The sequence below is a fragment of the Oncorhynchus keta genome, chromosome 2 (genome assembly GCF_023373465.1).
Source record: "Oncorhynchus keta strain PuntledgeMale-10-30-2019 chromosome 2, Oket_V2, whole genome shotgun sequence".
Classification (NCBI taxonomy): Eukaryota; Metazoa; Chordata; class Actinopteri; order Salmoniformes; family Salmonidae; genus Oncorhynchus; species Oncorhynchus keta.
Genome location: NC_068422.1, coordinates 17,996,795 through 18,021,618, shown reverse-complemented (window position 1 = coordinate 18,021,618; position 24,824 = coordinate 17,996,795). Strand labels below are relative to the sequence as shown.

General features: G+C 40.4%; 1 protein-coding gene across 5 annotated transcripts in view; it reads right to left on the bottom strand.

The window, feature by feature from the left end:
- LOC118379065 (calcium-activated potassium channel subunit alpha-1) overlaps window positions 1-24,824 on the bottom strand; it is a 257,064-nt gene that overhangs the window by 72,954 nt on the left and 159,286 nt on the right. For all 5 annotated transcript variants that reach the window (XM_052473233.1, XM_052473242.1, XM_052473237.1 and 2 more), the window contains exons 8-17: window positions 23,325-23,495; window positions 20,754-20,845; window positions 18,029-18,139; window positions 17,366-17,471; window positions 11,702-11,784; window positions 11,359-11,428; window positions 11,010-11,165; window positions 10,647-10,756; window positions 3,102-3,170; window positions 355-441 (exon numbers count right to left, since the gene is read on the bottom strand). In XM_052473233.1, the coding sequence (XP_052329193.1) occupies window positions 355-441; window positions 3,102-3,170; window positions 10,647-10,756; window positions 11,010-11,165; window positions 11,359-11,428; window positions 11,702-11,784; window positions 17,366-17,471; window positions 18,029-18,139; window positions 20,754-20,845; window positions 23,325-23,495 (1,055 nt within the window). The remainder of the gene's footprint in view (window positions 1-354; window positions 442-3,101; window positions 3,171-10,646; window positions 10,757-11,009; window positions 11,166-11,358; window positions 11,429-11,701; window positions 11,785-17,365; window positions 17,472-18,028; window positions 18,140-20,753; window positions 20,846-23,324; window positions 23,496-24,824) is intronic.

Here is a 24,824-nt window from a genome sequence, read left to right as displayed (position 1 = left end):
TCAAACTGTATTTGTAGGCTTTCTGTCTCTTCTAACAGAGGCAATTAGGTACATTTTCCTACATTTGCAGTACATTACACCTTACCCCTGTACATATTTACCTCTATCACTCCACTATCACTGCACATTGGAAATATGGTACTGGAACTGACCCTGTATATAGTATACTTACTTACCTCATCGTGTTCTTCTTATTTCTTATTTTTCTATCTCATGTGTTTTTGATCGACCTTGTTATTTTTAGTATTACACTGTTATTGATTACTGTATTGTTGGGAAATAGCTTGCTAGAAAGGCATTTCACTGTACTTGTGCATGTGACATTAAAACTTGAAACTCGAAACATTTACGTACCTCTTTACTTCTTTGGCATCGCTGGCGATAAAGAAGCCCAGGGTTCCTTCCTGCATCTTCACATGGTTCCCAGGGTTGATGAGGGTGCTGTTGTCAATACAAACAAATATACATGGTCGTCAATGAGGAGAATCTTTCTGTTACATTTAACATCCTAATGCACTAATCACAAGGAATGGTACGCAAGGTACGCCTTTCGGACAAACACGGGTTGGTGAGGTACTGTAGTTCCTTGGAATTCAAGCTAAAAACAAATGCAGGTGTCACTGGTATTATAAAATGGCTGCCATCACCCAATGATAATTAAACAGTGACAAGTAATGATTAGAGAAACTCCACCTATAGAGAATGGAAGGGACAATATGAGAATCCTCAGAGCTAGTGTAGCCGCGACCAAGGTGCAGCGAGAGAAGGACTGGACATGGGAGGACTAACTGGACGGTGAAGGACCTTGGGCTCAGCCTGGAGAATATCGCCGCCCCAAGGAAGAACTGGAGGCGGCGAAAGCGGAGAGGCGCTGGTATGAGGAGGCAGCACGGCGACGCGGATGGAAGCCTGAGAGTCAGCCCCCAAAATTTCTTGGGGGGAGGCTCACAGGGAGTATGGCTATGCCAGGTAGGAAACCTGTGCAAACTCCCTGTGCTTACCGGGGGGCTAGAGAGACCGGGCAGGCACCGTGTTATGCTATGGAGTGCACTGTGTTTCCAGTGCGGGTGCATAGCCCGGTTCATACCAGCTCTTCGTATTGGCCGGGCTAGAGTGGGCATCGAGCCAGGTAAGGTTGGGCAGGCTTGGTGCTCAAGAGCTCCAGTGCGCCTGCACGGTCCGGTCTATCCAGAGCCACCTCCACACACCAGTCCTCCGGTGGCAGCTCCCCGCACCAGGCTTCCTGTGCGTGTTCTCTGTCCAGTTCCACCAGTGCCAGCACCACGCATCAGGCCTACAGTGCGCCTCGCCTCTCCAGCGCTGTCGGAGTCTCCCGCCTGTTCAGCGCTTCCAGAGCCTTCCTCCTCTACAGCGCTGCTGGAGTCTCCTGCCTGTTCAGCGGAGCCTGAGCTGCCAGTCTGCATGGAGCAGCCTGAGCTGTCAGACTGCATGGAGCAGCCTGAGTTGCCAGTCTGCATGGAGCAGCCAGAGCTGCCAGTCTGCATGGAGCAGCCAGAGCTGCCAGTCTGCATGGAGCAGCCAGAGCTGCCAGGTTGCATGGAGCAGCCAGAGCTGCCAGTCTGCATAGAGCTGCCAGTCTGCATAGAGCAGCCAGAGCTGCCAGTCTGCATGGAGCTGCCAGTCTGCATAGAGCAGCCAGAGCTGTCAGTCTGCATAGAGGAGCCAGAGCTGTCAGTCTGCATGGAGCAGCCAGAGCTGTCAGTCTGCATGGAGCAGCCAGAGCTGTCAGTCTGCATGGAGCAGCCAGAGCTGCCAGTCTGCATGGAGCAGCCAGAGCAGCTAGATCCGCCAGTCAGCCAGACTCTTCCAGATCTGCCAGTCAGCCAGACTCTTCCAGATCTGCCAGTCAACCAGACTCTTCCAGATCTTCCAGCCAACTACCTGCCTGAGCTTCCTCTCAGTGCTGAGCTTCCTCTCAGTGCTGGGCTTCCCCTCAGTGCTGGGCTTTCCCTCAGTGCTGGGCTTCCCCTCAGTGCTGGGCTTCCCCTCAGTGCTGAGCTTTCCTCAGTCCCGAGCTGCCCCTCAGTCCCGAGCTGCCCCTCAGTCCCGAGCTTCCCCTCAGTCCCGAGCTACCCCTCAGTCCCGAGCTGCCTCAGTCCCGAGCTGCCCCTCAGTCACGAGCTGCCCCTCAGTCACGAGCTGCCCCTCAGTCACGAGCTGCCCCTCAGTCCAGTGGGGTTCTGGGTGAGGACTACTAGGCCATGGTCGGCGGTAAGGGTGGACTATCCCAGGACTCGAGGGGGAGGAACTAAGACATTTATGGAGTGGGGTCCACGTCCCGAGCCGGAGCCGCTACCATGGACAGAGGCCCACCCGGACCCTCCCTATGGTTTTGAGGTGCGTCCGGGAGTCCGGGGGGGGTTCTGTCACGCCTTGGTCTTAGTATTTTGTGTTTTCTTTATTTATTTGGTCAGGCCAGGGTGTGACATGGGTTATTGTCGTGTGTTTTTTGTCTTGGGGTTTTGTGGGGTGTCTACGTAGTCTATGGCTGCCTGAGGCGGTTCTCAATCAGAGTCAGGTGATTATCGTTGTCTCTGATTGGGAGCCATATTTAGGCAGCCATATTCTGTGAGTGTTTCGTGGGTGATTGTTCCTGTCTTTGTGTTTGCACCAGATAGGGCTGTTTCGGTTTTCGTTATTTCATTTCGTTATTTTTATAGTTTCTGTATGTAAGTTTTTCCTTCATTATAATATCATGAATCATCAACACGCTGCATTTTGGTCCGATCCTTGTTCTACCTCTTCGTCAGAGGAGGAGATAGAAGAGAGCCGTTACAATACCACTTTCTTTGTCAAACTTTGTAAACTATCTGTAAACCATAAAATGTGTCAAAAATGCCAATTAGTGATGAGTACTGTGTATTAAGTTGAAGTTGAAATCCATTACAATAGATCACAGTCAGGACAGCTGTATTGTCATTGCAGTCTGGCTATTGAGCTTTGCATGTAAAGATCTGGAAAATGGACAACCTGTACTGTGCTGCATATGACTTGGTTCAACATTATTTTTTACAATACAATTTCTGATTTTCAATTTTCTTCATTGTACAATTGGCAATGTACAACACAGTGAACTTTACCTGCTTTCCCTTATATCAGACTTGTACTCGATAGCAATCAGTAGCAGCTTCAGCTTCACATAGCAGAGTCTAGAGAGGAGCATTCAAAATCATCAATATTTATACACAATCAGTAGCAGCTTCAGCTTCACATAGCAGAGTCTGGAGAGGAGCATTCAAAATCAGAAATATTTATACACAATCAGTAGCAGCTTCAGCTTCACATAGCAGAGTCTGGAGAGGAGCATTCAAAATCATCAATATTTATACACAATCAGTTGCAGCTTCAGCTTCACATAGCAGAGTCTAGAGAGGAGCATTCAAAATCATCAATATTTATTCAATATTTATACACAATCAGTAGCAGCTTCAGCTTCACATAGCAGAGTCTAGAGAGGAGCATTCAAAATCATCAATATTTATACACAATCAGTAGCAGCTTCAGCTTCACATAGCAGAGTCTAGAGAGGAGCATTCAAAATCATCAATATTTATACACAATCAGTAGCAGCTTCAGCTTCACATAGCAGAGTCTGGAGAGGAGCATTCAAAATCATCAATATTTATACACAATCAGTAGCAGCTTCAGCTTCACATAGCAGAGTCTGGAGAGGAGCATTCAAAATCATCAATATTTATACACAATCAGTAGCAGCTTCAGCTTCACATAGCAGAGTCTGGAGAGGAGCATTCAAAATCATCAATATTTATACACAATCAGTAGCAGCTTCAGCTTCACATAGCAGAGTCTAGAGAGGAGCATTCAAAATCATCAATATTTATACACAATCAGTAGCAGCTTCAGCTTCACATAGCAGAAGAGTCTGGAGAGGAGCATTCAAAATCATCAATATTTATACACAATCAGTAGCAGCTTCAGCTTCACATAGCAGAAGAGTCTGGAGAGGAGCATTCAAAATCAGAAATATTTATACACAATCAGTAGCAGCTTCAGCTTCACATAGCAGAAGAGTCTGGAGAGGAGCATTCAAAATCATCAATATTTATACACAATCAGTAGCAGCTTCAGCTTCACATAGCAGAGTCTGGAGAGGAGCATTCAAAATCATCAATATTTATACACAATCAGTAGCAGCTTCAGCTTCACATAGCAGAGTCTGGAGAGGAGCATTCAAAATCATCAATATTTATACACAATCAGTAGCAGCTTCAGCTTCACATAGCAGAAGAGTCTGGAGAGGAGCATTCAAAATCAGAAATATTTATACACAATCAGTAGCAGCTTCAGCTTCACATAGCAGAAGAGTCTGGAGAGGAGCATTCAAAATCATCAATATTTATACACAATCAGTAGCAGCTTCAGCTTCACATAGCAGAGTCTAGAGAGGAGCATTCAAAATCATCAATATTTATACACAATCAGTAGCAGCTTCAGCTTCACATAGCAGAAGAGTCTGGAGAGGAGCATTCAAAATCAGAAATATTTATACACAATCAGTAGCAGCTTCAGCTTCACATAGCAGAGTCTGGAGAGGAGCATTCAAAATCATCAATATTTATACACAATCAGTAGCAGCTTCAGCTTCACATAGCAGAGTCTGGAGAGGAGCATTCAAAATCATCAATATTTATACACAATCAGTAGCAGCTTCAGCTTCACATAGCAGAGTCTGGAGAGGAGCATTCAAAATCATCAATATTTATACACAATCAGTAGCAGCTTCAGCTTCACATAGCAGAGTCTAGAGAGGAGCATTCAAAATCATCAATATTTATACACAATCAGTAGCAGCTTCAGCTTCACATAGCAGAGTCTAGAGAGGAGCATTCAAAATCATCAATATTTATACACAATCAGTAGCAGCTTCAGCTTCACATAGCAGAGTCTGGAGAGGAGCATTCAAAATCAGAAATATTTATACACAATCAGTAGCAGCTTCAGCTTCACATAGCAGAAGAGTCTGGAGAGGAGCATTCAAAATCATCAATATTTATACACAATCAGTAGCAGCTTCAGCTTCACATAGCAGAGTCTGGAGAGGAGCATTCAAAATCATCAATATTTATACACAATCAGTAGCAGCTTCAGCTTCACATAGCAGAGTCTGGAGAGGAGCATTCAAAATCATCAATATTTATACACAATCAGTAGCAGCTTCAGCTTCACATAGCAGAAGAGTCTGGAGAGGAGCATTCAAAATCAGAAATATTTATACACAATCAGTAGCAGCTTCAGCTTCACATAGCAGAAGAGTCTGGAGAGGAGCATTCAAAATCATCAATATTTATACACAATCAGTAGCAGCTTCAGCTTCACATAGCAGAGTCTGGAGAGGAGCATTCAAAATCATCAATATTTATACACAATCAGTAGCAGCTTCAGCTTCACATAGCAGAGTCTGGAGAGGAGCATTCAAAATCAGAAATATTTATACACAATCAGTAGCAGCTTCAGCTTCACATAGCAGAAGAGTCTGGAGAGGAGCATTCAAAATCAGAAATATTTATACACAATCAGTAGCAGCTTCAGCTTCACATAGCAGAAGAGTCTGGAGAGGAGCATTCAAAATCATCAATATTTATACACAATCAGTAGCAGCTTCAGCTTCACATAGCAGAGTCTGGAGAGGAGCATTCAAAATCATCAATATTTATACACAATCAGTAGCAGCTTCAGCTTCACATAGCAGAGTCTGGAGAGGAGCATTCAAAATCATCAATATTTATACACAATCAGTAGCAGCTTCAGCTTCACATAGCAGAGTCTGGAGAGGAGCATTCAAAATCATCAATATTTATACACAATCAGTAGCAGCTTCAGCTTCACATAGCAGAAGAGTCTGGAGAGGAGCATTCAAAATCATCAATATTTATACACAATCAGTAGCAGCTTCAGCTTCACATAGCAGAGTCTGGAGAGGAGCATTCAAAATCATCAATATTTATACACAATCAGTAGCAGCTTCAGCTTCACATAGCAGAGTCTGGAGAGGAGCATTCAAAATCATCAATATTTATACACAATCAGTAGCAGCTTCAGCTTCACATAGCAGAGTCTGGAGAGGAGCATTCAAAATCATCAATATTTATACACAATCAGTAGCAGCTTCAGCTTCACATAGCAGAGTCTGGAGAGGAGCATTCAAAATCATCAATATTTATACACAATCAGTAGCAGCTTCAGCTTCACATAGCAGAGTCTAGAGAGGAGCATTCAAAATCATCAATATTTATACACAATCAGTAGCAGCTTCAGCTTCACATAGCAGAGTCTAGAGAGGAGCATTCAAAATCATCAATATTTATACACAATCAGTAGCAGCTTCAGCTTCACATAGCAGAGTCTGGAGAGGAGCATTCAAAATCAGAAATATTTATACACAATCAGTAGCAGCTTCAGCTTCACATAGCAGAAGAGTCTGGAGAGGAGCATTCAAAATCATCAATATTTATACACAATCAGTAGCAGCTTCAGCTTCACATAGCAGAGTCTGGAGAGGAGCATTCAAAATCATCAATATTTATACACAATCAGTAGCAGCTTCAGCTTCACATAGCAGAGTCTGGAGAGGAGCATTCAAAATCATCAATATTTATACACAATCAGTAGCAGCTTCAGCTTCACATAGCAGAAGAGTCTGGAGAGGAGCATTCAAAATCAGAAATATTTATACACAATCAGTAGCAGCTTCAGCTTCACATAGCAGAAGAGTCTGGAGAGGAGCATTCAAAATCATCAATATTTATACACAATCAGTAGCAGCTTCAGCTTCACATAGCAGAGTCTGGAGAGGAGCATTCAAAATCATCAATATTTATACACAATCAGTAGCAGCTTCAGCTTCACATAGCAGAGTCTGGAGAGGAGCATTCAAAATCAGAAATATTTATACACAATCAGTAGCAGCTTCAGCTTCACATAGCAGAAGAGTCTGGAGAGGAGCATTCAAAATCAGAAATATTTATACACAATCAGTAGCAGCTTCAGCTTCACATAGCAGAAGAGTCTGGAGAGGAGCATTCAAAATCATCAATATTTATACACAATCAGTAGCAGCTTCAGCTTCACATAGCAGAGTCTGGAGAGGAGCATTCAAAATCATCAATATTTATACACAATCAGTAGCAGCTTCAGCTTCACATAGCAGAGTCTGGAGAGGAGCATTCAAAATCATCAATATTTATACACAATCAGTAGCAGCTTCAGCTTCACATAGCAGAGTCTGGAGAGGAGCATTCAAAATCATCAATATTTATACACAATCAGTAGCAGCTTCAGCTTCACATAGCAGAAGAGTCTGGAGAGGAGCATTCAAAATCATCAATATTTATACACAATCAGTAGCAGCTTCAGCTTCACATAGCAGAGTCTGGAGAGGAGCATTCAAAATCATCAATATTTATACACAATCAGTAGCAGCTTCAGCTTCACATAGCAGAGTCTGGAGAGGAGCATTCAAAATCATCAATATTTATACACAATCAGTAGCAGCTTCAGCTTCACATAGCAGAGTCTGGAGAGGAGCATTCAAAATCATCAATATTTATACACAATCAGTAGCAGCTTCAGCTTCACATAGCAGAGTCTGGAGAGGAGCATTCAAAATCATCAATATTTATACACAATCAGTAGCAGCTTCAGCTTCACATAGCAGAGTCTAGAGAGGAGCATTCAAAATCATCAATATTTATACACAATCAGTAGCAGCTTCAGCTTCACATAGCAGAGTCTAGAGAGGAGCATTCAAAATCATCAATATTTATACACAATCAGTAGCAGCTTCAGCTTCACATAGCAGAGTCTGGAGAGGAGCATTCAAAATCAGAAATATTTATACACAATCAGTAGCAGCTTCAGCTTCACATAGCAGAAGAGTCTGGAGAGGAGCATTCAAAATCATCAATATTTATACACAATCAGTAGCAGCTTCAGCTTCACATAGCAGAGTCTGGAGAGGAGCATTCAAAATCATCAATATTTATACACAATCAGTAGCAGCTTCAGCTTCACATAGCAGAGTCTGGAGAGGAGCATTCAAAATCATCAATATTTATACACAATCAGTAGCAGCTTCAGCTTCACATAGCAGAAGAGTCTGGAGAGGAGCATTCAAAATCAGAAATATTTATACACAATCAGTAGCAGCTTCAGCTTCACATAGCAGAAGAGTCTGGAGAGGAGCATTCAAAATCATCAATATTTATACACAATCAGTAGCAGCTTCAGCTTCACATAGCAGAGTCTGGAGAGGAGCATTCAAAATCATCAATATTTATACACAATCAGTAGCAGCTTCAGCTTCACATAGCAGAGTCTGGAGAGGAGCATTCAAAATCAGAAATATTTATACACAATCAGTAGCAGCTTCAGCTTCACATAGCAGAAGAGTCTGGAGAGGAGCATTCAAAATCAGAAATATTTATACACAATCAGTAGCAGCTTCAGCTTCACATAGCAGAAGAGTCTGGAGAGGAGCATTCAAAATCATCAATATTTATACACAATCAGTAGCAGCTTCAGCTTCACATAGCAGAGTCTGGAGAGGAGCATTCAAAATCATCAATATTTATACACAATCAGTAGCAGCTTCAGCTTCACATAGCAGAGTCTGGAGAGGAGCATTCAAAATCATCAATATTTATACACAATCAGTAGCAGCTTCAGCTTCACATAGCAGAGTCTGGAGAGGAGCATTCAAAATCATCAATATTTATACACAATCAGTAGCAGCTTCAGCTTCACATAGCAGAAGAGTCTGGAGAGGAGCATTCAAAATCATCAATATTTATACACAATCAGTAGCAGCTTCAGCTTCACATAGCAGAGTCTGGAGAGGAGCATTCAAAATCATCAATATTTATACACAATCAGTAGCAGCTTCAGCTTCACATAGCAGAGTCTGGAGAGGAGCATTCAAAATCATCAATATTTATACACAATCAGTAGCAGCTTCAGCTTCACATAGCAGAGTCTGGAGAGGAGCATTCAAAATCATCAATATTTATACACAATCAGTAGCAGCTTCAGCTTCACATAGCAGAGTCTGGAGAGGAGCATTCAAAATCATCAATATTTATACACAATCAGTAGCAGCTTCAGCTTCACATAGCAGAGTCTAGAGAGGAGCATTCAAAATCATCAATATTTATACACAATCAGTAGCAGCTTCAGCTTCACATAGCAGAGTCTAGAGAGGAGCATTCAAAATCATCAATATTTATACACAATCAGTAGCAGCTTCAGCTTCACATAGCAGAGTCTGGAGAGGAGCATTCAAAATCATCAATATTTATACACAATCAGTAGCAGCTTCAGCTTCACATAGCAGAGTCTGGAGAGGAGCATTCAAAATCATCAATATTTATACACAATCAGTAGCAGCTTCAGCTTCACATAGCAGAGTCTAGAGAGGAGCATTCAAAATCATCAATATTTATACACAATCAGTAGCAGCTTCAGCTTCACATAGCAGAGTCTGGAGAGGAGCATTCAAAATCAGAAATATTTATACACAATCAGTAGCAGCTTCAGCTTCACATAGCAGAGTCTGGAGAGGAGCATTCAAAATCATCAATATTTATACACAATCAGTAGCAGCTTCAGCTTCACATAGCAGAAGAGTCTGGAGAGGAGCATTCAAAATCATCAATATTTATACACAATCAGTAGCAGCTTCAGCTTCACATAGCAGAGTCTGGAGAGGAGCATTCAAAATCATCAATATTTATACACAATCAGTAGCAGCTTCAGCTTCACATAGCAGAGTCTGGAGAGGAGCATTCAAAATCATCAATATTTATACACAATCAGTAGCAGCTTCAGCTTCACATAGCAGAGTCTGGAGAGGAGCATTCAAAATCATCAATATTTATACACAATCAGTAGCAGCTTCAGCTTCACATAGCAGAGTCTAGAGAGGAGCATTCAAAATCATCAATATTTATACACAATCAGTAGCAGCTTCAGCTTCACATAGCAGAGTCTGGAGAGGAGCATTCAAAATCATCAATATTTATACACAATCAGTAGCAGCTTCAGCTTCACATAGCAGAGTCTAGAGAGGAGCATTCAAAATCATCAATATTTATACACAATCAGTAGCAGCTTCAGCTTCACATAGCAGAGTCTGGAGAGGAGCATTCAAAATCATCAATATTTATACACAATCAGTAGCAGCTTCAGCTTCACATAGCAGAGTCTGGAGAGGAGCATTCAAAATCATCAATATTTATACACAATCAGTAGCAGCTTCAGCTTCACATAGCAGAGTCTAGAGAGGAGCATTCAAAATCATCAATATTTATACACAATCAGTAGAAGCTTCAGCTTCACATAGCAGAGTCTAGAGAGGAGCATTCAAAATCATCAATATTTATACACAATCAGTAGAAGCTTCAGCTTCACATAGCAGAGTCTAGAGAGGAGCATTCAAAATCATCAATATTTATACACAATCAAAGGGATGAGTAGGAGAGAGACAGACAGACAGATGTAGAGAAAGAAAATGAGGGAGAGGGATGGAGAGAGAGAAAAAATAAAAAGATAGAGGGGGAGAGAGTATACTTGATATAGTAGGGTACTTCAGAAAAGAGGGTCATACTTACTCACAAATGGTCGGGAAGGATAAGCCCACAAAGGCACTAGACAGATACTCAGTGTACATTTCATTGGCTACTCCTTCCAGGTAATACTTCTGCCACGTGTCCTCTTCAATCTGAAACAATAACAGATCAAACATGGCTTGCAGAGGTACAGTATTTTATCATCAACATATTTCACTCGCACAAAGGTTAACAAAGTGACCATAAAGCAAATAACACTTTAAGAGTGTCTGTACTGTATGGTGTATACTTAAATATAAGACAAGTATTCTGAAAATGCAAATACAGTCAGAAAACGTGTGAACATTACTGTACTAAACGGACAACCTAACAATTACAGTCTCTTTGGCTCTCCCTAACGAGTACCTTGATGAAGGACCTCATGGAGAAGAGGTTGGCCAGCATGGTGGACAGGCCCTGAGCCAGACAGCTCTGTGCTATGAAGCCCAGCTTCAGCTCAGCAAGGCAAATGGCATCGTCACCCTCCTTCCAGTTCCAACTAGGAATATTCAAAAGGTGGGCCTGGGGACACACAGGAAAGGTGGAGCGAGATTAGGGTTATAGAATTCTCGTACATTTCCTGAATTTTGCAACCCTTCTATACAAAGGAGGTGCAGGAAGAGCATCAGTAGAGAACTCATGTTCGCCTGCCTCCGCTGGAGTTCAATGACACAGTGTAAAAAGTAGCCCTCTGAAGGGTTTATACTGTACACACCTTGTTGTGGTACTGCAACATCTGGGTAATGATTCTGATTTTTGGGTGGTAGTTCTTGATGGATATCACCCTGGAATATTGTTACAAGAAACAACTTGAGACCCATCTAACAAATCTAGGACACAGTAGTAGTAACACACTTGCTTAGGGAACTTGAGGTTAGACATTGGTATGTATTCTCAATGCATTTCTCCAGAATACATTTTCACGTGCTCTCAAGCGTACTGTACTTGCGTAATTTATCAAGTTGATAGAACATGGAATAACTTTTGTATATCAGAATACATTTCCATATTTCCAATACACAGTTATACAACACAGCTTGGTTAAGTTGTCTCTGTACCTCATGATGTTGGAGGCATCCTCAGCATCAGGGTCTGCACAGTATTTATTAGCTAGGATCAAACAGGCGTCTGCTGACTCTATCTGAGGGCGGGAGATGACAGAAACATAAGACCTGACTCTATACAGACACTGGTCAAAAGTCGTGCACTACTGTACGTAGGGGAATAGGGTGGCATTTGGGAGGCAGATCGACTTAGGACATTAGACTGATGCCAACCACCCAGGTGCTCCATCTGTAGAGACACTAGAAATCATAACTGCATTCACTCAGAGCTATGAACAGCATTGTACGTCACCGTGCGTTAATTTCTAACTTCAGTCAAAGTATATTGCTCACTTATTTACCCTTTATAGATATCAATAGCTATGTTCCGAATACCCATACTAAATAGTTGGCATTGTGGGTTTTACGAAAATATAAAATGTTATACTATGTGAAATTCCCAAAATGTTGTATGCTTTAAATGCCAGGATGTCATACTCATGTTGGCTTTTCATCTAGTAAAATTCACTGCACACTATTGAGGAAGAGATTAGTCTTTTGAGACCCACGTGTGTTTGACAACAGCTGATAATCAGATATGGTTTCACGCTGTACCCAAAATGAGCGAATGGCGGTAATCAACGCAATTGTGCATTAGATTATGCATTCTCAGTATGGATGAGCCTAGTATGTTGATATTTGTTGCTTACTGCATTCGATTTTACTAAAAACAGACCTTCTAATGTAGTAAGATTTGTACATATTATGCCGTTTTAGTGTGTAGTAAGCAGCACAGATTTCAGGCACAGCCAATAACTTACCTGGCTGCTAAATTATGTCTCAATGAATGTTTGACAGTAAAAAATACAATATACACAATACCGTTCAAAGGTTTGGGGTCACTTAGAAAAGTCCAGTTTTTGAAAGAAAAGCTATTTTTTTGTCCATTAAAATAACATCAAATTGGTCAGAAATACATTGTTAATGTTGTAAATGACTATTGTAGCTGGAAACAACTGATTTCTTAATGGAATATCTACATAGGCGTACAGAGGCCCATTATCAGCAACCATCACATCTGTGTTCCAATGGCACATTGTACTAGCTAATCCAAGTTAATAATTTTAAAAGGCTAATTGATGATTACAAAAACCTTTTGAAATTATGTTAGCACAGCTGTAAACTGTTGTTCTGATTAAAGAAACAATAAAACTGAAGGATTCTTTAGACTAGTTGTGTTTCAGGAGCATCAGCATTTGTGGGTTCTTGCGAGAAATTGCCAAGAAACTGAAGATCTCGTACAATGCTGCGTACTACTCCCTTCACAGAACAGCGCAAACTGGCTCTAATCAGAATAGAAAGAGGAGTGGGAGGCCCTGGTGCACAACTGAGCAAGAGGACAAGTGCATTAGAGTGTCTAGTTTGAGAAACAGACGCCTCACAAGTCCTCAAATGGCAGCTTCATTAAATAGTACCCGCAAAACACCAGTCTCAACGTCAACAGCCGTTAGGGAGGAGGTCAGAGACCTGTCCAGATGGTGACAAAATTACAACCTACCCCTCGAAGTAAGCAAGACTGAGGAGATGATTGTGGACTACAGGAAAAGGAGGACCGAGCACGCCCAATTCTCATCGACGGGGCTGTAGTGGGGAAGGTTGAGAGCTTCAAGTTCCTAGGTATCCACATAACCAACAAACTAGAATGGTCCAAACACACCAAGGTGGTCGTGAAGAGGGCACGACAAGGCCTATTCCCCATCAGGAAACTAAAAAGATTTGGCATGGTTATTGAGATCCTCAAAAGGTTCTACAGCGCAACATCGAGAGCATCCTGACTGGTTGCTTCACTGCCTGCTACGGCAATTGATCGGCCTCCGACCGCAAGGCACTTCAGAGGGTAGTGCGTACGGCCCAGTATATTACTGGAGCTAAGCTGCCTGTCATCCAGGACCTCTACACCAGGCGGTGTCAGGAGAAGGCCCTAAAAATGGTCAAAGACCCCAGCCACCCAAGTCATAGACTGTTCTCTCTACTACCGCATGGCAAGCGGTACCAGAGTCTAGGACAAAAAGGCATCTCAAAAGTTTTTACCCCCAAGCCATAAGACTCCTGAACAGGTAACCAAATGGCTACCCGGACTATTTGCATTGTGTGTGTCCCCAACCCCTCTTTTACGCTGCTGCTATTCTCTGTTAATCTTATATGCATAGTCACTTTAGTCTCTATACATTTATGTACATACTACCTCAATTGGCCCGACCAACCAGTGCTCCCACACATTGGCTAACCGAGCTACCTGCATTGTGTCCCACCGCCCCCTCTTTTACGCTACTGCTACTCTCTGTCCATCATATATGCGTAGTCACTTTATCCATATCTACATGTACATACTACCTCAATCAGCCTGACTAACCGGTGTCTGTATGTAGCCTCGCTACTTTTATAGCCTCGCTACTGTATATAGCCTGTCTTTTTACTGTTGTTTTATTTATTTTCCTACCTATTGTTCACCTAATACCTTTTTTTTGCATTGTTGGTTAGAGCCTGTAAGTAAGCATTTCACGGTAAGGTCTACACCTGTTGTATTTGGCGCACGTGACAAATATACTTTGATTTGAACAGTGAAAAGGTGACTCCGGGATGCTGGCCTTCTAGGCAGAGTTGCAAAGAAAAAGCTGTATCTCAGGCCAATAAAAATAAAAGATTAAGATGGGCAAAAGAACACAGACACCGAACAGAGGAACTTTGCCTAGAAGACCATTTGATGTGATTTGGGATGAGTTGGACGGCAGAGTGAAGAAAAAGCAGCCAACAAGTGCTCAGCATGGAGTTGAAGTCGGAAGTTTACATACACCTTAGACAAATACATTTAAACTCAGTTTTTAACAATTCCTGACATTTAATCCAAGTAAAAATTCCCTGTTTTAGGTCAGTTAGGATCCCCACTTCATTTCAAGATTGTGAAATGTAGAGAAAATAGTAGAGATAGTAGAGAAAAAACATTTATTTCAGCTTTAATTCATTTCATCACATTCCCAGTGGGTCTGAAGTTTACATACACTCAATTAGTATTTGGTAGCATTGCCTTTACATTTGTTTTACTTGGATCAAACGTTTCAGGTAGCCTTCCACAAGCTTCCCACAATAAGTTGGGTGAATTTTGTTCCATTCCGCCTGACAGAGATGGTGTAACTGAGTCAGGTTTGTAGGCCTCCTTTGCTCGCACACGCTTTTTCAGTTCTGCCCACAAATTTTCTATGGGATTGATGTCAGGGCTTTGTGATGGCCACTCCAATACCTTGACTTTGTTGTCCTTCAGCCATAACTTGGAAGTATGCTTGGGGTCATTGTCCATTTGGAAGACCCATTTGCGGCCAAGCTTAAACTTCCTGACTGATGTCTTGAGATGTTGCGTCAATATATCCACATAATTTTCCTGCCTCATGATGCCATCTGTTTTGTGCAGTGCACAGGTCCCTCCTGCAGCAAAGCACCCCCACAACATGATGCTGCCACCCCCGTGCTTCATGGTTGGGATGGTGTTCTTCGACTTGCAAGCCTCCCCCTTTATCCTCCAAACATAACGATTGTCATTATGGTCAAACAGGTATATTTTTGTTTCATCAGACCAGAAGACATTTCTCCAAAAAGTACAATCTTTTTCCCCATGTACAGTTGCAAACCATAGTCTGACTTTTTTAATGGTGGTTTTGGAGCAGTGGCTTTTTCCTTGCTGAGCGGCCTTTCAGGTTATGTCGATATAGGACTTTTACTGTGGATATAGATACTTTTGCACCTGCTTCCTCCAGCATCTTCACAAGGTCCTTTGCTGTTGTTCTGGGATTGATTTGCACTTTTCGCACCAAAGCACGTTCATCTCTAGCAGACAGACTCCTTCCTGAGCGGTATGACGGCTGCAGGGTCCCATGGTGTTTAGACATGTGTACTATTGTTTGTACAGATGAACGTGGTACCTTCAGGCGTTGAGAAATTGCTCCCAAGGATGAAGCAGACTTGTGGAGGTCTTGGCTGATTTCTTTTGATTTTCCCATGATGTCAAGCAAAGAGGCACTGCGTTTGAAGGTAGGCATTGAAATACATCCACAGGTACACCGCCAATTGACTCAAATGATGCTTCTAAAGCCATGACATAATTTTCAGGGATTTTCCAAGCTGTTTAAAGTCAGTCAAATTAGTGTATGTAAACTTCTGACCCACTGGACTTGTGATACAGTTAATTATAAGTGAAATAATCTGCCTGTAAACAATTGTTGGAAAAAGTAGTGGTCCTAACCAACTTGCCAAAACTAGAAATTTGTGGAGTGGTTGAAAAACGAGTTGTAATGACTCCAACCTAAGTGTATGTAAACTTCCGATTTCAACTGTATGTGGGAACTCTTCAAGATTGTTGGAAAAGCATTCCAGGTGAAGCTGGTTGAGAGAATGCCAAGAGTGTGCAAAGCTGTCATCAAAGAAAAGGGTGGCTATCAAATATGAAATATATTTGGATTTGTTTAACACTTTTTTGGTTACTACATGATTCTATATGTGTTATTTCATAGTTTTGATATCTTCACTATTATTCTACAATGTTGAAAATAGTACAAATAAAGAAAAACCCTTGAACGAGTAGGTGTGTCCAAACTTTTGACAAACCTACTAGGCAGAGTTCCTCTGTCGAGCGTCTGTGTTCTTTGCTCATCTTTATTTTTTATTTTTATTGGCCACTCTGAGATATGGCTTTTTCTTTGCAACTCTGCCTAGAAGGCCAGCATCCCGGAGTCGCCTCTTCACTGTTGACGTTGAGACGGGTGTTTTGCGGGCAATTTGAGGACTTGTGAGGAATGTGTTTCTCAAACTAGACACTAATATATTTGTCCTCTTGCTCAGTTGTGCACCGGGGCCTCCCACTCCTCTTTCTATTCTGCTTAGGGCCAGTTTGCGCTGTTCTGTGAAAGGAGTAGTACACAGCGCTGTACAAGATTTTCAGTTTTTTTGCAACTTCTCGCATGGAATAGCCTTAATTTCTCAGAATGAGAATAGACTGACGAGTTTCAGAAGGAAGTTCATTGTTTCTGGCCATATTGAGCCTGTAATCAAACCCACAAATGCTGTTGCTCCAGATACTCAACTTGTCTACAGAAGGCCAGTTTTATTGCTTCTTTAATCAGGACAACAGTTTTCAGCTGTGCTAACGTAACTGCAAAATGGTTTTCTAATGATCAGTTAGCCTTTTAAAATGATAAACTTGGATTAGCTAACACAACGTGCCATTGGAACACAGGAGTGATGGTTGCTGATAATGGGCCTCTGTACACCTATGTAGATATTCCATTAAAATCAGCTGTTTCCAGCTACAATAGTCATTTACAACATTAACAATGTCTACACTGTATTTCTGATCAATTTGATGTTATTTTAATGGACAAAAAGTGTGCTTTTCTTTCAAAAACCAGGACATTTCTACGTGACCGCAAACTTTTGAACGGCAGTGTGTATATATAATAAACCCTTGTAAACGCTTTATAAAAGGTTACCATATTGTAAAGTGTGACCAAATGTTCTTATACAACAAGGACCTGGAAAACGTATTGAAGAGTTGGACTGTCAAGGCCCTTTTCTCCATTAGTAGCTGAAAGAAATAAGTCAGGTTAATACTCATTAAAACAGGCCGGTTACCTTGACTCTGGCCAGGTCATGTGGGTTGAGAACAGATCCCTGGTAGAACTCCACCTGGGTGAAGTGGCGTTTAAACAAGGCTTCCAGCTCAAGATTAGGGGAAATACTGGGACACAAAGTAGAGTTTGTTAATGTTAACCAAGGCCTCCATTTCACCTCAAGATTCGGTTTAGTACTGGGACAGACAGGAGAGCGACCTATGTGTTAATGTTAGGGGGCTGAGTGAGGTCTCGTCTCCTCAGCAAATCAAAGTGCAATTTATTGTGTAGTATTTGAAATGTAATTTATTCTAATGTATTGCTATAAGTAGTATGCTGGTGTACCGGGCAGGCCCAGCGCTACCAACGGTTTCCATGGATCTGGGTGCTTTTTAGGATATAGTCATTGTAGAGTCTGAGTATTCCAAAAAAAGGAAAGGTGGTGGCAGTTCCCGAAAGGTTGTTGGGAGTCATTTTTGGGAGCTGCTATCGCCTTTCCTTCTCTGAAACACTCAGTATTGTTATGAGTTTTGGGGCCATTTTTCCAGACCCAGATTAAACATAGTCGTGGAATTAAACACACTTTCAATTTCCCATTGAGTATGGTTTTTAGTCCAGAATTAGGCTTAATCTGGGTCCTGGAAACTGGCCTGTAAAGTGTAAGGAAAAAACATGGTACACTTACTTATGGAGAAAAACAATTTCTACATTGACATCATCCCTGTCCTTGTGTAGGAAGTCTTTAAGGAAGTTGGACACACTTTCAAGTGTTATATGACCACAGACCACGATGTGCCTATAGGAAATAAGATCCAGGAATAGTCATAAGATTTAAGCTATGGTTTGCTAAATGCTGCAGCCAAAATAAAGACGCTGATAAACTACTGATAGATGTCAGTGTCACATTCCTTCTTGATTCTGAAAATAAAATGAAATTATAAATTGGATCTGACAAAAAAGTATTGTCCACACCACAGTATAGTCAATAAAAAAGGACCTCAAAAATGTGGTTTCTGTGTAGATTAGAAAAATGAAATGAACACTGCCAGCCCATTGTTAACTTCCTCCCCAAAATACATAATTCTCCCTGGTTTGTACATGTTCTGTGATGAACAGAGTTTTTTATGTGAACAGGTGTCAGTAAGAGCTCTTTAGTCCTATGTGGAGCCTGAAGGACAGGAGAGATCACAGAGCTGAGCATGTTCTGGATTCACAGTAACAGATTAAAAAGGATGAGTGTCCTTTGTTGGCGATTATGATGTGATTACTACATTATACAATCCAGGAAAGAGCTTATCTTTAGCTAGAGACATCTTGCCTCCACGTGAGGGAAGTTTTCCGACAGACTGTATCCCTGCTACAGGATAGTACATGCAGGATCGTGAGATGAACTCAGGATGGGTTTAAGAAGGGCATTTTCCAAACCAATTGGTTTGGAAAACATACTGACAACATACTGACAACTCACATACTGTACATTGTTTTGAAATACCTCTTTAATATTGTATCTTATTAGAGTTTGGGACTGCATGTAGCCTAGTGGTTATGAGTGTTGGGCCAGAAACTGGAAGGTCATTGGTTCAATTCCCTAAGCCGACTAGGTGAAAAATCCCTTGAGCAAGGCACTTAACCCTAATCTCTCCAGGGAAAACCCACTCTGTGGAAGTGGGATATGCAAAAAATGAATTTCCAATTCGTACATGTGAAATCATTATCATTACATTTGTTAATTATTGTATCATATTTACTTTATATTTTTTTAAATATTTTTTTACAGAGATGCTATATTTATATTTGTAGATGAAAAGGTATTAACATGTATTGACAGTAAAACTGAGACATAAGGATATGAATCACTTGAAACAGAAATACAGATACATCAGCATGCAGAAGGAAAGAGAGAATAAATGGCCAAAACAAAGTTATAGAGACTGGACTAAATCCAAGTAAAAAAATTCAACAGAACAAAGTAAACAAAACAAAAGTCTAAAAGCCAAGAGAAATCAAAGTTTGTTCAGAGGGTGGAAGCAGGATTTAGGGCAGAATCCTATTGTACCTTAAGAAACATGTTTTTAACTTGAATTTCAGTGTGATCCATGCATTGATTATGTGTTTGGGCCTTAGGGTGTAGGTCTGACTGAAGATTAAGGCCAGGAATGTAGCAGGGCTTGGAAAATGAAATGAACTGGTGGTACCAGACAAAAAATACACAATCCAGAAGAGAAAAAACAGGAAATGAAAGGCTAAATATAAAAGGCTAAAAGATAACTAACTAAAAGCATGCGAGGAACATGCAAGATCACGTGTGGACGAAGCAGATGTAAAAGATAACTAACTAAAAGCATGCGAGGAACATGCAAGATCATGTGTGGACGAAGCAGATGTAAAAGATAACTAACTAAAAGCATGCGAGGAACATGCAAGATCATGTGTGGACGAAGCAGATGTAAAAGATAACTAACTAAAAGCATGCGAGGAACATGCAAGATCATGTGTGGACGAAGCAGATGTAAAAGATAACTAACTAAAAGCATGCGAGGAACATGCAAGATCATGTGTGGACGAAGCAGATGTAAAAGGTAACAGCGTTTCAAATGATCTGGAAGATAATTATATTTAAAATAGCTGGTTATTTAACTGCAGGTAATCCTTTCTTGTAGTTTCATAGGACACTCTTTTGCTATTGTGTATTATTTTCTATGACATCATCTCTGTCACCAAGATATAAGACATAATGTTCAACATTTATTTTGAAATACTATAAAGGTACTACAGCTATAGCTGCAATCAGTCTTGACTTTACTGTAAAAAAAGATCATAATAAAAACAAAAACAACTACTTTGTGGTGGGTGGCAAGATGCATATATGATTGGCAAACACAAAACACAGACACAAACATGTAATTGTTCTAGTAAATAAGCAAGTAAAACACTCAAGCATACAGTATAGCAAATAATACATTTGACACATCACAAAAAAACATGTATTCATTATAAGAAGCAATGACAGCTAGCACACAAATACCAATACAAAGCAATAGCGTAAGCTTTCATGGCCAAGCTCTCCAGTCACCAGTATGACTTTTTTCCCCAAAATGTATAAAAGTATTAATATCAATCATTTCTGGATAATTACTGGTACCCCACTTTAGGAGAGGGGGACTTGAGTAGTCACAACAAAACCACACTTTTTAGAATCATTTTTGTTTTGTATATTTGTTTGACTTACTTTCTGCCTCGTGTTGAGTTATAACTCCCTCCGTATTTCTTCCGATTAAGGATGAGAGCAGCAATTTCTGGCACGTAGCGAGCAAACATGGCCTACATGCATGGAACAGAAAAAAAGAAAAGGGCATGCAGAGGATGGTTCTACTGCGGCAGAGGCAGTAGAGCCTCCCAGTAATACTTACTTTCTCCCATTAACCGCACTATAGGAACCACCATATTTCTTGCGGTTTCCTATTAACTCTATGATTTCAGGGACGTAGCTCGCAAACATGGCCTAAGGAGAAGATAGGAGACAGAAGAAAATACTAAAAAAAAGATACGCAAAAGAGAGAGCTGTGCGTCTATTTTTGCTTAAAAGATATCCGTAAAATTGTTTATTTTATAGAAAAATTAAGAAGAAAAAAAAAATTGAATAGAAAATGTTTTAAAAAAAAGGTTTTGTTCTGGATACAGTAGGTTACACACTGAGTGCACAAAATATTAGGAACACCTGCTTTTTCCATGACATAGACTGACCAGGTGAATCCAGATGAAAGCTATGATCCCTTATTGATGTCATGTGTTAAATCCACTTCAATCAGTGTAGATGAAGGGGAGGAGACAGGTTAAAGATGGATTTATAAGCCTTGAGACAATTAAAACATGTATTGTGTATGTGTGCCATTCTAAGGGTGAATGGGCAAAATAAAAAATGTAAGTGCCTTTGAACGGGGTATTATGTGGTAGTATGTGCCAGGCCCACTGGTTTGTGTCAAGAACTGCAACACTGCTGGGTTTTTCACACATAACATTTTCCCATATGTATCAAGAAAGTTACACCACCAAAAGGACATCCAGGCAACTTGACACAACTATGGGAAGCATTGGAGTGAGCATGGGCCAGCATCCCAACCTGGTGTCAGAGCATTTTGTATTATTCTGTATAATAGTATGATATGTTACGTTTCGTATGGTATGTATTAATTTGTGGATGTTCGTCACCCAATTCGTATGATATGTTATGAATTACAATTATTATTATATGTTATGAATTTCCAAAACATATGACATGTTACAAATTCTAGCTAGGTGGCTAATGTAAGGTAGCTGGCTAACGTTAGCTAGGCTAGGGGTTATGGTTTTGGGGTTAAGGTTAGGTAGTTAGCTAAAACGGTTAAGGTTAGGTTTAAGGGAAGGGTTTGCTAACATGCAAATTAGATAAAAAGTAGTATGTAGTTGAAAAGTTGCTAATTAGCTAAAATGCTAAGGTTTTCCATGATGAGATTTGAACTCACAACCTACTTTCATTTTTGCCTTAAGTAACCATCTGTTTTACGTAACCATATGTCTCAGATTTACATTTACTATGTTACATCTAGTCTATGAGACCAGGCTGAGCATCCCTGTGGAACACTTTGGACACCTTGTAGAGCCCATTCCCTGACAAATTGAGGCTATTCTGTGGTCAAAAGGGGGTGCAACTCAATATTAGGAAGGCATTCTTAGTGTTTTGTACACTCAGACAAAGTTAGGTTACTACAGTAAAAGGTATAACACAATCTGAAATGATGTAAAGGTTATCATATTCAGATTTGGAAAAAAAGTATGATAAGCAATGAAGAAGAAAAAAATGACAGGAAATATTTAACTTAACCAGCTTTTACGGATATTTATTTAGGAAAAAAGCAGGAAAAAATGACAGTTGACTATAGCTGTATGCCAAGCTGTGATTGAAAAGAAAATGTTTAAAGTAAGAAAAAGGAAGAAAAAACCCTTATATGCCATGTTTTGTCCAACAAACACTTATGCCAGGTTGATTTGAATAGTACAACCCAATGTAACATAGCTGCAAATTGGATCAATTCATTAAATTGCTGAAAAATTACCTGAATTATGTCAATCCTATAGATTTGAAGCCTTGTGCATACTGGCATTTGACTTGACAGTATATACAACTTATATATTGTATACATTTATATAAACTATATAATATAACTTACATGAACGTATATAAACTTGGGTAGGAGAGTGATGCGTCATATTGTTAATGTCACTCTGATAACACTCAGGTACAATGTCCAGAGATGAAGGATATTAGGGGACTTTCAGCAACCCTTGAACCTCCGAACTACTGTAGTAGTACTGTACTAATGTACAAACTAAGCCTTCTTCCATTGTTACCCCAAATACAAATGATCAAGTCAAATGAACATATTAAAAGTTCAATGGTTTTGGTTGCATATCATGCTAACTGACTGTTGTGTATCAATGGGTGTTACTGGCATACACTGTTGTGCCATGTTAATCATCAAGCTGGTCTATAGATCACTCCTTTCACTGTGTTTGTTGGAATTTGGGGAAGGGGAAGGATTGGGTCACCTGAAACCGCACATTACTTTAGTTAACGTTGTGAACCATTAGAAAACCAATCTTACTCGGTTTGAAAAATATAGAAATACAATAAAACTATATAATAATAATAAATATACATGTATATACCTACAGTGCAATTATTATATAATAAATATTATAGGCGTATAATACTTACAAATAATAATACATTTGACAATAAACTGCCATGGGTAACAAACTGCCACAAAAAACAACTACAAGACAACAATGGAGCTTTGACTTTAACAGGCATTGAAGTGCAAAGACTTTCCAGCTGCTGGTAGCAGCAGCAGGGACATGAATCATGATGATTGCAGGTGTGATCGTATGGATGAAGGACGGAAGCAGGTTAGGAGTAAATTAAATAAGAGAGGGATTTTTACCAAACCACCAAGGATGAAGAAGACCATGAAAAGTCGTCCCAGGGTGGTTTTTGCATACACGTCTCCATAGCCCACAGTGGACATAGTAACCATGAGTAAGTAGACACATTCCCAGTAGGAAAGTGCTTGGGAATTTTGGAAGTTTTCCCAAGGATCCCCTGAGTTTTCCACCTAGAACAGAGGTCACAATAACGGATATTGACAGAGAGGAACATGAAGAGCATTGTATTACAGCTTACTGACTTGCTTACATACTTACTAAATGGCCGTCTCCGAATACCCATACTTGTATTCTAAATAGTAGGCATTTTGGGTAAGTGAAAAAAGTTTTATAGTATGTGAAATGTAGAAAATTTAGTATGGTTTAAATGCCAGGATGTCATACTCATTTCAGTTTTTCATTTGTTGCATACTTTTGAGGAATAGAATCGCCCACATGAAATGTGATTTTAGCTTCTAAAATGTGAGAACTGGGTTTTCATGAGTGAATTAGTCCCGACTCAGTGGCCCACCCACGTGAAGAGACATTGGTTATAAACTATGAAACACGCCCTCCTCTCCCTTCCTATATAAAGCGTTGACGACAATATAACTTGCTGTTCCGGGTACATTAGGATGACGATCCGATGTCAGAAGGGTTCAGATAATAGCTACAGAACTAAGCCAACCTCAGCATGAGCTTTGGTTGCGAATGGTATGAACTCTGAACTCTTATTCGCTACAGAAGTGATACCTCCTAGCCGTTGAGTTAGCAGTGGCCGCTGTAAACTGGGCTAGGAGAGGACAGAGTATCACCAGAGACACTCTTCAAAGGACAAAGGACTCTGTTGGGCAACACAGCCTTCCATCTACCACCAACCTATTGAAGAGTAGCTCAGAGTAAATATTAATTGCATTTTCCTTTTCCAAATAGGCGGTAATTTAGAATGCATAAGATCCTGTATTTACGATAGAGACATCGCTTCTCCCTTTTGTTCTTCAGTCTTCCCGCTGTTTCACCTAAACCCAACCCCCCTTTTTCTTTGTGTAACCAGCTGTCAAATCTCTTCTGTCCGCCAGGGACGTTTTCCTTTATGACATCATTTGTAATCAAGGTATGATCCATTCTGTGTGATTAGTTAGGTATTTAGTAAATAAATAATTAAACCCAATTTTGTATTGCTGATTCAACTTGTTAGCCAGGGTTCGTGAAGATAACCAAGAACTTACAACTTTCAGATGAGACTGAAATAAGGTGACGATTAATATTGACTGCTATTGATGTAAAATATTACTAGGTCCTATTACTAGGTTTATTCGGAAGATAACTGCTCTATAAATATTATTTTGTGGTGCTCCGACTTTCTAGTTAATTACATTTACATGATTAGCTCAATCAGCTCAATCAGGTAATATTAATTACAGAGAAAGGATTTTATAAAATAGCATGTCATATCACTTAATCCGGCATAGCCAAAGGCTATATGTGTCAGAGACACAGTATTTACCATAATACAGTAC